Below are 13,217 nucleotides of genomic sequence, written 5' to 3' on the forward strand. Positions count from 1 at the left end.
GATATCTTAAACAGACTATCGTAGACAATTCCATGACCTCTTTTGTACTTAATTCAAGGGAATGTGTTGGAATGAAATGCTATTTGACTGGTAACTTCTGTATCATTTGAACTTGGCTTGTTAAGTCCGGCAAGCAAACATTCAAATTCACGTCATTTTGGTTGTCCATTAATGTAATATTCCAATTAGTGAAATGAAAATGAAAATCCACAGCCTGTTTCCAGTCATCCGACAGGGTCAGGAATGGAATGAATGAAGCCCCCGTCTAGGGGCGAGGACAGAAATGTGCCGGCTGCCGAAGCCTGTCGCACTCCTCTGGGGTAATGGTAAATGACTGACAAATGAAATGAAATGTTAGTTCAGAGTGTTGCTGGAATGAAAGATAACAGGGATTACCGGAGTACCCGCAGAAAAACCTGTCCCACCTCTGCTTTGTCCAGCACAAATCTCATATGGAGTGACCGGGATTTGAGCCACGGTATCCAGCGGTGAGAGGCCGGCGCGCTGCCGCCTAATCCACGGAGGTCTCCAAGTAGGAAAATATCGAATGAAATTTACGAGAGCTGTGAATAAAGTAACAGCAACGCAGTCCAGACACTGGCAGGAGATCGGGGATGCGCAGATAAAATATGGGAGGGGTTATGTGGTGCTGTTGTCGATGTGTAGTGTGCTTTTGATGGGCATCCAGTTGGCAATGTCGTTGCTATGTGGAATTCAGGTGAAGAGTGTCGACTACACCGCTCTAAAGCATATTTCCGAAAGGTAACCAGCATTCGTGGATTAAAATCGAGGTTGCCCGTAGCAGAATGCATCAGAATGTTATCGAGGATTACGTGAAGCGTATGGCGAGAATGCATGACTGTATGGGAGGTTTGCACGATGGGTCGTGCGGGTCGGATGAGACTGCGAATAAGATCAGATTGACATCGCGAGTGGTCTCGTTTCCGTAGAGGTTGGTCTCAGTCATCAAACGGTGTGGAACACACTGACGAAATGTCTTAACATGAGGAAAATTACGTCCTGTTGGGTTCCACATCAAGTCACCGACGTACAGAAATGGTACCGGTATGCACCGGCTGGCATCCACCCTGACAGATACCGCAACGAAGCACACGCATTTCTGCTACGTGTTGTCGCCATTGACGAGACGTGGGTACGAGCCTAGGAGCCTGAATTAAAGCGTCAATCGAATGAGTAGGTTCGCCACGTCCACAGAAATTTCGACAGGAACCCAACCGGATGAAACGTATGCTGATAGTGGCATACGACTACGAGGGTGTTATTCTTACGCATTCTGTGCCTGAGAGACATGCGGTTGACAGTGACTACTATTGCTGATATCTGGATTGACATCTGCTCCCGGCTATTCGGCGCAAATGTCCATGTTTATTACGAGAAGATCGCCCTGTCGTATTGCATGTCGGAAACAGTGTCAAGCTCTTACTGCCACGGTAGCATTGGGAGATCTTAGAACACCCTCCGCACTCACCAGACATGAGTCCTTGTGATTTCGACCTGTTTCCGAAGTTGACGGAATTCCTACGATCCTGACGATTTCCTGACGTGGCATCTGTACTCCACGCAGTAGGGCGCTCCGTTGCTGTCATCAACAGACAACGCCTTGCCAACGGTCTCCAACGGCTTCCCGACATTTGGCAAGAGGTAATAGACTTTGCGCTTGGCTACAATGGAGGAATGTAATGCATTTGTATTTGTTAGTTCATAAACATTGCCTTCTATCAATATTGCCTCTACTTCATGTACAGCCCTTGTTTATCCATCTTGTTTAAAGAAGTCTGAATCTAGAAAGTAAGAGTCTTTAAGGTTTTCAATAGAATCGATACCACATGTTGAATATTGTTACCCTCGCTGTTTGATTAGAACAGTTCGTAACTTCCCTAGCATGCCGAGGTGATAACTTGAAATTAGCCCGAAAGCGGTTTCACTAGGTGGTTCAGTAACAACTTCAAGCATACTTTACATTTTGTATTGTACTTTCTCTCATATCACTTTCCATAAACAGCACTCTACGTATTGTTTTGTATATAACTAAAGACTAAGGGGAGTGAATTAAAAGTTCCTTTCCAAATAATTGACGTTTTATTAATATATCTGTCTCTTTATTTGAACGATAATTTAGTTTGCTAGGACAAAAGTTTGTGTGCTAAACTTCGGAATAGCTCTGCCCATATAATTAAGAATTATTGCAGTTTCACTCCTTCGCTTCTTCTTGAGAAAAGCGTTTTATTTAGCTTGCCGACGTTGACCCTTGCTGCGTGTATGTACGCTCGCTTTCATATTCATTGTTGTAATAACAGATCAGCTACTATGACATTTTACCAGATTTCAGATGTGTTCGTCGTGAACTCTGACCCAGGCTTGCATACCAATTGCTGCTTCCCAACGATCGACAGCAATGCGGCAGTGGTGTCGCTGAACTTAGCCATTGACCACGGATCTAACTATAGGAGATATTTAGAATCTGTATCAGAAATTAAAAGTTTTGTAATTCTTTCCTTCTCTTTTCAAAGATTAATTTTCTGTAGGGAGTTCTCGTGGAGAAAAGAAAGATTCACCTATTCTTTCTTTATAAGTTCTGCAATCATTTTTTGATAATACTAGGAAATCAAGAAGCCTCCGTGGCTGAGACGGCTAGGCGTCGGCCTTTGACCACTCGATACCGTGGTTCAAATCCCGGTCACTCCACGTGAGATTTGTGCTGGACAAATCGGAGGCGGGACAGGTTATTCTCCGGGTACTCCGGTTTTCCCTATCATCTTTCATTCCAGCAACACACTCCATTCTCATTTCATAGCATCTATCAGTCATTAATAAATCACTTTGGGAGTGGCGACACCATCGTACTAATAGCCTATATATGCTTCATTCATTACATCCCTGACCTGGTCAATGACTGGAAAACAGGTTGTAGGTTTTCATTCACTAGGAATTCAAGACAACTCCTCTAACGTGATATAAGTACAATGTAATAAAATATTGTAATTTGGATATATCTCTTTAAACGTGAGATTGTTCATTTTATTGCCCATTTCCACTGATCCTTTTCTGTAATAAACTGAACCTTTCGTAAATTGTATGAGTGGCTAAAAGTCACGGGAAGGGGTGTCCATTAGAAAATGTGTCCTGTATGACCCCTGAGGGTTGTGGCTAACTGCGGCATGCCTGAGCAGTCTGTCACAGACACCAGTGTCGTGAAGATGGAAACATGTCACGAGTTATCCGACTTTGAACGTGGGATGATCATCGGCGCATCGCGCACAGCTCGTAGCATTGAGGAGATTACACGCGAATTCGGGTTTAACGAACAGATATCACGTCGCCTCCGCAGAAGCATACTGGGTGCTCGACGGGCTACTGTGAGTCAGATCACCGCCCAGTTGAATGTGGGGAGTCAGGAACCCAGTTCTACCGGGACTGTAAGGAGGCAACTTCGCCAGCCGACGATCATCTCCTGTCCCTTTGCAGACACCTCGACACAGAGGTCAACGACGTGCGTGGGCCCGCGTATTTTGGCAAAGGACCATGAATTAGTGGTGCCATATGGTATGGTCCGATGAATCCCGGTTCCAGTTGTATCGAGCTGATGGCGTATGCCCCATGAAGCTATGGATCCTGCATTTAAACAAGGTTGTGTCCAGGCGGGAGGTGGCTCAGTTCGGGTCTGGGCGGCGTTCTCATGGTCGCAATTATGCCCCATTGTGCGACTGCAGGGAGCGCTGACAGATGCACGTTATGTGGACATTCTTTCAGATCATCTGCATCCCTTTCTGGACATGCCATGTTTCAACAGGACAATGCGACATGTCACCCCTCTGTGGTGGCACGCAGGTGGTTGGAGGAGCACTCCAGTGAAATTACGATCATAGACTGGCCCTCCAGATTCCCCCGATCTTAATCCAGTCGAACATTTATGGGATGGTGTCGATACTGGTTTACTCTCCATGAACCAACTACACAAGACCAATGTGGGTAGCAGTGCAAGATGCTTAGGTCCAGATCCCTCCAGAATGATTCTAACACCTTGTAGAGTCGATGCCTCACCGTAATGCTGCCGTTTTGATGAACTCATTATTAACATCACATTCAGTGTCTTTCCATGACTTTTGACAAAGTCTCTCCGTGAGAAGACGATACTGTATATATACAACTTGTCCAGCACAAATCTCATATGGAGTGACCGGGATTTGAACCACGATATCCAGCGGTGAGAGGCCGGCGCGCTGCCGCCTGAGCCACGAAGGGCTCCAAGTAGGAAAATATCGAATGAAATTTACGAGGGCTGTAAATAAAGTAATAGCAACGCAGTCCAGACACTCCCAAGAGATCGGGGATTCGCAGGTAAGATATGAGAGGGGTCATGTGGTGCTGTTGTCGAGACACGTAGCTGTGAGCTTGCATTCTGAATATGGCGTGTTCGAATCCTACCATCGGTATCACTGAGCATAGTTTTCCCATTTTCAAACCAGGCAAATGCTGGGGTCGTACCTCAATTAAAGCCATGGCTGCTACCGTTCCAAACCTAGCCCTTTCCCATTCTTGCGTCGCCAAAAACCTTCAGTGGAACAGAGCGACGTTAAATCACCAGAAAAATAAAAAAATAAAAAGAGGCATTCGTTTTTCTATTGGCTTTACATCGCACCGACACAGATAGGTCTTATGGCAACGATGGGACAGGAAAGGGCTAGGAATTGGAAGGAAGCGGCCGTGGTCTTAATTAAGGTACAGCTTCAGCATTTGCCTGGTGTGAAAATGGGTAACCACGGAAAACCATCTTCAGGGCTGCCGACAGTGGGGTTCGAACCCACGATCTTCCGAATACTGAGGGGCATTCGTATGACCTACAAGTTTTTCATGTGCATGATATAATTGGGGCAGTGCACACCTAGTTTCTCCTCGGTAGTGTAGTGTGCATTTGGCGGGCATCCAGTTGGCAATGTGTGGCGTTCAAGTGAAGTGTGTCCATTTCACCGCTCTGAAGCATGTTTTCGAAGGGTAATCAGCATTCGTGGATTAAAATCGAGGTTGGCCGTGGCAAAATGCATCAGAAAATAATAAAAAATCCCTCATACATTTCGAAGTAACATGTAAGATAACTAGACGATCGATTGTGGAGGTTTCTACAAACGAATAAAGGGATAAACAGTACCAACAATTCCGTCAGTACAGCAATAAGCATAGCACAAGTCTCCAGACGTTAGTTTCTTCGCATTTGTAGAAGAGCATAACGTGTGGTTTTCTAGAGGGACACGGGCTTTACTTCACTTTAAAAAAACATGATTTTCCTGAGAATAATTACTATTCACTTGTACTGTACACTGCAATGTATAATGTGCTATTTTGTTTCTTTTTCAGTCTCGGTACATCACATCCCTGTACTTCACCTTCAGCAGTCTGACATCAGTGGGATTTGGAAATGTGGCACCCAATACTGACGCAGAAAAAGTGTTTACAATCTGTGTCATGTTGGTTGGATGTAAGTTTCATTCACTTTCTCCTACTTATGTGTTAAAGTAATATTGTGCACGCTAGAGGGCAGTAACGTACTGTACATCTCCTCCCCGGGAGATGAGGAAGTTTCCTTATACAGGTATGGCAAAACTCTCTGTACACATTTATACAAGAGAAACAGAACATTAAGACCATAATATTTTGTATAGGAACGTATGTCCACTGAAGTAATTTTGGCGCTGAGAGATCGTTACAAACTTGTTCGTTGCGATGGCCCAAAAAGCTACGAGCATCCATTTATTCGCATGTGTTGCTTGAAGATGCGGCCACCAGCATGAACGCATCCTTTACACCATCGGAGCATTGATTGCCGTACAGGTTCAAAGAATCCCTACAAGTCATGAACGGTTCGAGTTGTGACAGCACTTCTTGCAATGAGATCTTCTTATAGTTTACTGTTGTCTCATACATGGACTCCTTGATATGTCCCCAGAGAAAGAAATCTAGGCATTGGAGAACAGGCAATTTCTTTAGCCAGACGTGGTCCTTTCCTGGAGTACAGTGGCCTCCCCCACTGTGGTCAAATCTGACAGTGATCCGCGTACGAGCTCCTTCAAAATAAATGAATGAGTCAGCGACTAACGGGATACAAGTGAAAAGGAAATTATCTTGAAATTTGGTTACAATGTGAGCACTTAACGAAATTTAAAGTATAGGTTTGACACATTTTCGCAGATCAACGACATTTTTTTTACCTTCCTTTCATATTTTTTTTAAGATCGCTGGCTATATTTCCCTACATTTGGACTAACATGATATAAAGCAAAGCAAAGTCATCTCCGTACAGGCCATGAAGGCCCCTGGAGGGGTGGAAGGTAAAGGCTTCCACCATCCGTAACCTTGGCAGTTGGTGCGGTAGAGTGGTTAGCTCTACGCCCGGCCGCCTTTACCCACAGGAACTAACCTGGTACTCAGTTCTGGTGTAGGCTGAGTGATCCTCAGAGCCATGTGCACCTCCGGAAGTGGACATCTCGTTTCTTAAATTTTACGACTTCCTGACGGTGAACCGATCGCGAATTTACCACCTTGGCCAGGCAGCCCCTAGCATGATATAAAACTGTGACACATTTCAATCTTATTTGATAACACGTTAGGAAGTACTGTACGTGGGTACTTTTTACCCATAGCAAAATTAGTTTAATAATAATTCTTGGTCGAAAAGGTGTTTTGTCTTCTAGCCTTTGTTACTTTGGTATTAAGCTCTCCCAAACAGCCGTTCTTCTTATTCTGTTTACCCTCCAGGGTTGGTGTTTCCCTCGGACTCAGCCAGGGATCTCACCTCTGCCACCTCAACGGCAGTGTCCCGGAGAGTGAGACAATTTGGGGGAAACAACTGGGAAGAATAACGAGTACATCGCTCAGGCGGTCTCATCTGCTATGTTGAACAGGGGCCTTGTGCGGGGGATGGGAAGATTGGAAGGGATAGACAAGGAAAAGGAAAATAAGCGGCCGTGGCCTTAATTTAGGTACCATCCCGGCATTTGCCTGGAGGAGAAGTGAGAAACCACGGAAAACCACTTCCAGAATGGCTGAGGTGGGAATCGAACCCACCTCTACTCATTTGACCTCCCGAGGCTGAGTGGACCCGGTTACAGCCCCCGTACCACTTTTCAAATTTCTTGGCAGAGCCGCGAATCGAACCCAGGCCTCCGGGGGCGTCAGCTAATCACACTAACCAACAGTCGTTATTGCTTGATATTTTACTATCATCCGTGCTATAGATGTTTAGTCCGAACTCCCGACGTGTGCTACCCCTCTGCTTTAGCTGTGCAGTGGGACGGTGTACTCTAATTCAAGGTAAATGCTACAGGTTCATATTTAAAGCAAACAAGTCGCTCTACGACTCACTAAATGGGATTACAACATTTTGTGCGTGGGAAGAAGTTGATGGTATGACTTCGTTCACAGTAAGGCATTAGTAAACGTTCCCGTTGTATTTTGTTCGTTACTGAATGAAACAGGGGCTTCCTAGTCACGACGAATTAGTTGTTACTGTATGGGAATAATCGAAGAAGTGGATTTCTCTTTGTGGTGCTACATTATCTCATAATAGGGATAAAATGAAATGAAATGCTGTGTAGGCTTCGGAAAGGTCTGGTGCAGACCTTTAGATTTGACACCCGTAGGTGACCAGCACGTCGTGATGAGGATGAAATTATGAAAACGGCACATATACCCAGTCCCCGTGTCAGGGGAATTAACCAAGTAGGATTAAAATTCCCGACCCTACCGCGAATCGAACCCGGGATCCCTGTGACCAAGGACCAACACGCTAACCACTTAGCCATGGAGCCGGTAAAAGTAAATTCGTGTCTTCTCCCCCCCCCCTCCCGAGGTCGTGCAGCTTTTTTTCAGTACACCCCCAATGGAGGTGAGCTGCATGTACCATTTTAACTACATACCAGCCCTCCTACCATTTTTAAATTCCTGGCAGTACCGGGAATTGAACCCGGGCCTCCGAGGACGGCAGATAATAACACTAACCGTTACGCTACTGAGGTGGACATAATAAGGATGATCTTGTGGAAAGGCAGCAAGTGGAAGTATACCACACTTCATGCATTCGAAGGTGCAAGGAAGCGTTATGAGGCGGTTTAATGCTTTGTGTAGAAGACTGTGGCTATTTTAACATATTTTGTAAATAAAGTGGTACTGTACAGGAACAAAATTGCACTGTTTATTTAGGTTTTTCTTCATTCTATTACTGGATGCTTTCTCCTTTGAAGTAATTCGTTGCGCTGCACAGTTAAAAAAGAGAGGTTGTCGGCAGATTGTATGTTTTGACTGAAAAAGAACTTTTCCGAAGCACCTGGTACTATATGCAACCCAACTTACAGAGCTGTATGTATCTGAAGCACGCTATACTCAATGCACACTACAAGACCTAATAACTGAGGAACTTTACGTGTGGGGATTATAATCTCATTGTACGGCTCCGTGGCTAAATGGTTAGTATGCTGGCCTTTGGTCCATTGGATTCCGGATTCGATTTCCGGTTGGGTCGAGGATTTTAACCCTAATTGCTTAATTCGTATGACTGGTTGCCTATAGAGCGTCTACTTGAAAGACCTGCAGGCCGTATTATTATTATTATTATTATTATTATTATTATTATTATTATTATTATTATTATTATTATTATGTTCCCTTAATAAGCATCACCAAATAGTTAATCTGAATTTTAGTGTGGTATCGAGAAATCAAGATTTCACCTAATCAAGCCTGTAGTGTGCAAATCAAAACTCTACGACTTTCTATCTTCATTCCCTTATAAATCTGAAACTTGTAGTGAGTATTCTCCAATATGTAAACTGTAATTTCCTTTCAGGTACTCGTAATTAGCACGCCTATTGTTACTCCTTGAAGTGGGGTTCCCCCCCCCCCTTTAATGTTCATCGTTACCGGTACACTGGTACTGATTAATGCAAGGACATTTGCAAGACGTTGGAAATAATGGTTGCTGAATGAACCGTCTGAAAACCGCAATGTAGTTAAAATTAACATCTCAGTTCTGAGGAAATAATAATAATAATAAGAAGAAGAATTCTAAGCTTATCTCAGTTATTTCTGGGGCCATTGGAGTCATACGGAATCATTTTGTGCTAGTAGCTAAGCCACTGCGCTAATCACGTCCCCAAGAATAATAATAATAATAATAATAATAATAATAATAATAATAGCCGACCTGAGTGACTCAGAAGATAGCGCGCTGGCCATCTGAATCCAAATTAGTGAATTCAACCCCGACTCTGTCCACTGTTGAAAACTACGGTGGAATTTGAAGGTGTCCAAATACTCCAACCTCTTGCCGGTAGATTTAGCGGCACGTAAAAGAAGCTCCTGCGAGGCAAAATTCCAGCACATTGCGTCTCCTAAAATGGCAGAAATAGTTAGCCGGATTTAAAATCAGTAACATTATTATTATTATTATTATTATTATTATTATTATTATTATTATTAGTTGAACGTCCCATTAGATGCAAATAGTTTCCGGAAATCTCGGTTTACTGGAACTTCCCGAAGAAATCTTACTCCTCCCTAACCTGAGAAAGTCATATTTCAACAGCCTTGAATATCAAGTAATCCACAATCTTGGGCGAGAACTTCCGGAGCTACTTAATTATATTATTATTTACAATTACTTACTTGTCTTCAGAAGACAAATTCAAGTAATCAATATATGTCTCCTCTTGACGCTGAACCCATATACTAATACGAATTCTTTTGTATTTTTCGTGGTTTCTCTTTTTCACACGAGGCGAATTCTGGGGTTGTGCCTTATGTAAGGTTATGGTCACTACCTTCCCAATGCAGATCTTTCCCCACCCTTGCAACGCCGAAAACTTAAAACGTTAAAATGAAATGGCGTATGGATTTTAGTGCCGGGAGTGTCCGAAGACATGTTCGGCTGGCCAGGTGCAGGTCTTTTGATTTTACACCCGTAGGCGACCTGCGCGTCGTGATGAGGATGAAATGATGATGAAGACGACACATAAACCCAGCCTCCATGCCGGCGAAATTAACCAATGATAGTTAAAACTCCCGACGCTGCTGGGAATCGAACCCGGGACCCCTGTGACCAAAGGCCAGTACGGTAACCATCTAGCCATGGAGCCGGACCGTGTGACGTTAAACCACTACCAAAAAAAATAAACTTGGGTTGTATGCCACGCGTTATTTATCTGTACATAATTTTCACCCTCTTCTTTTTGTCACCGTTTGTGACACTCGAGAAACAAGTAGGCTACATGAAAAAGTATTTCGTATGAACGCTTTTATGTAACCATCAACCAACATTGTGTCTATGAATTGGACTATTACTATAATCTAGACATAACCTAGGGCATGATGTTGTGTATAGGTAACTTTCGACTTTTCCTTCACATTTTCGTGGTTGTGTGGTTGTGAGTCTTTCAAATGACACCTGAGGAAAATTGGTTCTAGTAGTAGAAAAATATGCCACTTTTACTCTGTGAATCTTTTTCCCATTTTCTGTTTACTATATGTTTCACTAATTTTAACTTATCTTTTGCCAGCCCTCATGTACGCCAGCATATTTGGGAACGTATCGGCCATCATTCAGAGGCTATATTCAGGAACTGCCCGCTATCATACTCAGATGCAACGCGTGCGGGAGTTCATTAGATTTCATCAAATTCCCAACCCTCTTCGCCAAAGACTCGAGGAATATTTCCAGGTGAGATGTTATTTTATCTACGTAACACTTAGCATTAATTGTTTTTTAATTTCAGTCACCCATTTTTCCTGTTAATCATCTCAGTTAATGCCTTAAAAACAGTGAATACTTACTTTGCATTTTCTCGTGTAGTGAATACAAGAATAAACTAAAATAGTTATCGTTACACTTCTTCTTTATCATCATCATCATCATCATCATCATCATCATCATCATCATCATCAATTTTCTTATTCCTTTAAGTGTCAGGATGACCTCTTTCTATCCATGTTTGCCATTCGGATATATTCTCTTTCAATGTGGTAGTCGTCGTACAGATCTATCCAGTCCCAGGCTGCTATTGTGTTTGTGAATCATTTATACCTCCACACTGGGGATTTAGAAATAAGCCTAAGACTTGGATAGTATCTATTATTGTCAACTGTGTTATGTGTTTAGAATTCATTTGCAATTATTTCTCTTGATGTTGTTGATGTTTACAAGATGTCTTCCATGTTGAAATAAATTTGTTCGTATATTGAAGAATTTTCCCCTGTTTAATCGTTTTACAGGGGCATTTCCAACAATTGGTGACCATGACAGGACCATTAGAGAGTTATATAATTATAGAAACACTTTCACAAGTAGTATTTGAAACATGGAAGTTAATATAGCAGTGACGAAGAAATTAAGAGCTGTATTACGGCGATCAATAATATATAATGAGGTCAACGCGGTACTACAGATGCCGGAGGAAGACACGGAAAGTATTAGCGCATATATTGATCTTTTAGAAACGAAATATCACGAATTAACAGACATCAATACTCTTAACTAATATGATTGAGAACGTGTAGGTTAAGGACGACGAGTTAGACTAAGAAATCAATTCGGCTGACGAATATAAGTTCAAATTGTATAAGGTTAAAATTGTTATAACGAAATTATTACAGGAAGACGATCTGAATTGAGAAACAATTACAGCATCAGGTAATTGCAACTCCATTCTAAGTTAAGCGTTCATACGAACTGCCTTTGTTGGAATTGAAGAAGTTCGGAGGTGAACTAAGGGATTGGCTTCCTTTCTGGTCGCAGTTTGAGAAAATTAACGAGGAACCTCATTTAGACCCCAGTAATAAATTCCAGTACCTCATTCAGGCCACCATTTCTGGATCCATAGCAAGAGATTTAGTTGAGAGCTTTCCTGCTATCGGACAAAATTATTGTTGAGTAATGTATGTTCAGTCTTCAGCCCTAAGGCTGGTTGGATCCTCAACAGCTCCGCCATCAACTGTCACAGGTGGCCTAGGCATCACCGAAGAGGCGTACTAGGGAAATGAGGAGTGAGGTAGTTTCCCGTTGCTTTCCTCACCGAGCCAGAAGTTGCTATTACGTATCAGTCTGCCAAACCCATTGAAATGCATGCACCAACCGACCCTATGAGCAACATTTTCACACCATTCATAGCAGGGACTGGCTGCAGAAGGAATGGCATTACTAGCATCACTCATACCTCAGTCACTTTCATATTGTCAAAGCCAAGTATACGACAGAGAAAGATCAATGAAAGTAACAAAATTACTCTAGCCCATACCAGAAGATATAGTGCACTGTAAACACTAGGTCCTGCCAGCAAAGGCAATGTTAGGTAATATCAAGTGTTAAAGTACGTTACGGGAAGGATGATTTGCCTGTAGAAGTGTACATTAGGGAGTTGTTAAGTTCAGTTTTACAGAATGCTGTGAGCTCTAATAAGGTATATTTATCATCCCTCCATGATAAGCTCCAGAGCCACGTAAGTGCCCTAGGAACCTTAGTGTCACAACGGACTAATGCAATTCCATGCTTTTACCGTTAGTAGAGTCTGCCAAGGCATCATTTGTCCGAGGAGATTCTGCGAATGTGGAAGAGAACTTCTCCAAACGCACTCATTGGCCAGTCTTCTACGTGTAGTCTATCTGTAGAAACAGGGGCGCTGGTGTCAATGTTATGAATGTAAATTCCAAGAATCCTTTAGACAGCTTGATGCAATTTCTTAGATGTGAAGTGGAACAGGAACGGAAGATTGCTTTGGCTATGTCAGGTTTTGGTGATTTGCCTTCAGAAACAGTCAAGGGAGACATAAGGAAGAAGGACAAGAGTTTTTTATTATACCAATAATCTGATTGAGAACATTCCTACAGCTGCAGGTCTCTTTACTGGATCTAATAAAGAAACAATAGGATGTGTATTTTGCTCGTCTAATCATGAGTCTCAAGACTGTATTAAAGCACAGAAAATGACTGCAAGTACGTCACCTCGCACTTGAGACTAAAAGATGCTGTTTTTCTTATCTAAAAGTTGGACATCCAGCAAAGATATGTAGAAATAGGCCTAGGTGCATCATGTGTGATCGAGGATATTTTGTAGTTGTGTGTGATAAGTTTCCTTAAACCCAGGCAGACTCAGCCGTAGAGGGACCTAACTTAACAGGAGACAAAATGTCTTCAACTTCGCAAGTCCACAAAAATAT

The 13,217-nt window shown here is 42.8% G+C and overlaps 1 protein-coding gene across 1 annotated transcript in view; it reads left to right on the forward strand.

Annotated features, from left to right (window-relative positions):
- sei (seizure) overlaps positions 1-13,217 on the forward strand; it is a 520,652-nt gene that overhangs the window by 350,310 nt on the left and 157,125 nt on the right. The window contains exons 7-8 of the mRNA XM_068225985.1: positions 5,374-5,494; positions 10,566-10,726. Coding sequence (XP_068082086.1) covers positions 5,374-5,494; positions 10,566-10,726 — 282 coding nt within the window. The remainder of the gene's footprint in view (positions 1-5,373; positions 5,495-10,565; positions 10,727-13,217) is intronic.

The sequence above is a fragment of the Anabrus simplex genome, chromosome 2, assembly GCF_040414725.1.
Source record: "Anabrus simplex isolate iqAnaSimp1 chromosome 2, ASM4041472v1, whole genome shotgun sequence".
NCBI classification, from domain to species: domain Eukaryota; kingdom Metazoa; phylum Arthropoda; class Insecta; order Orthoptera; family Tettigoniidae; genus Anabrus; species Anabrus simplex.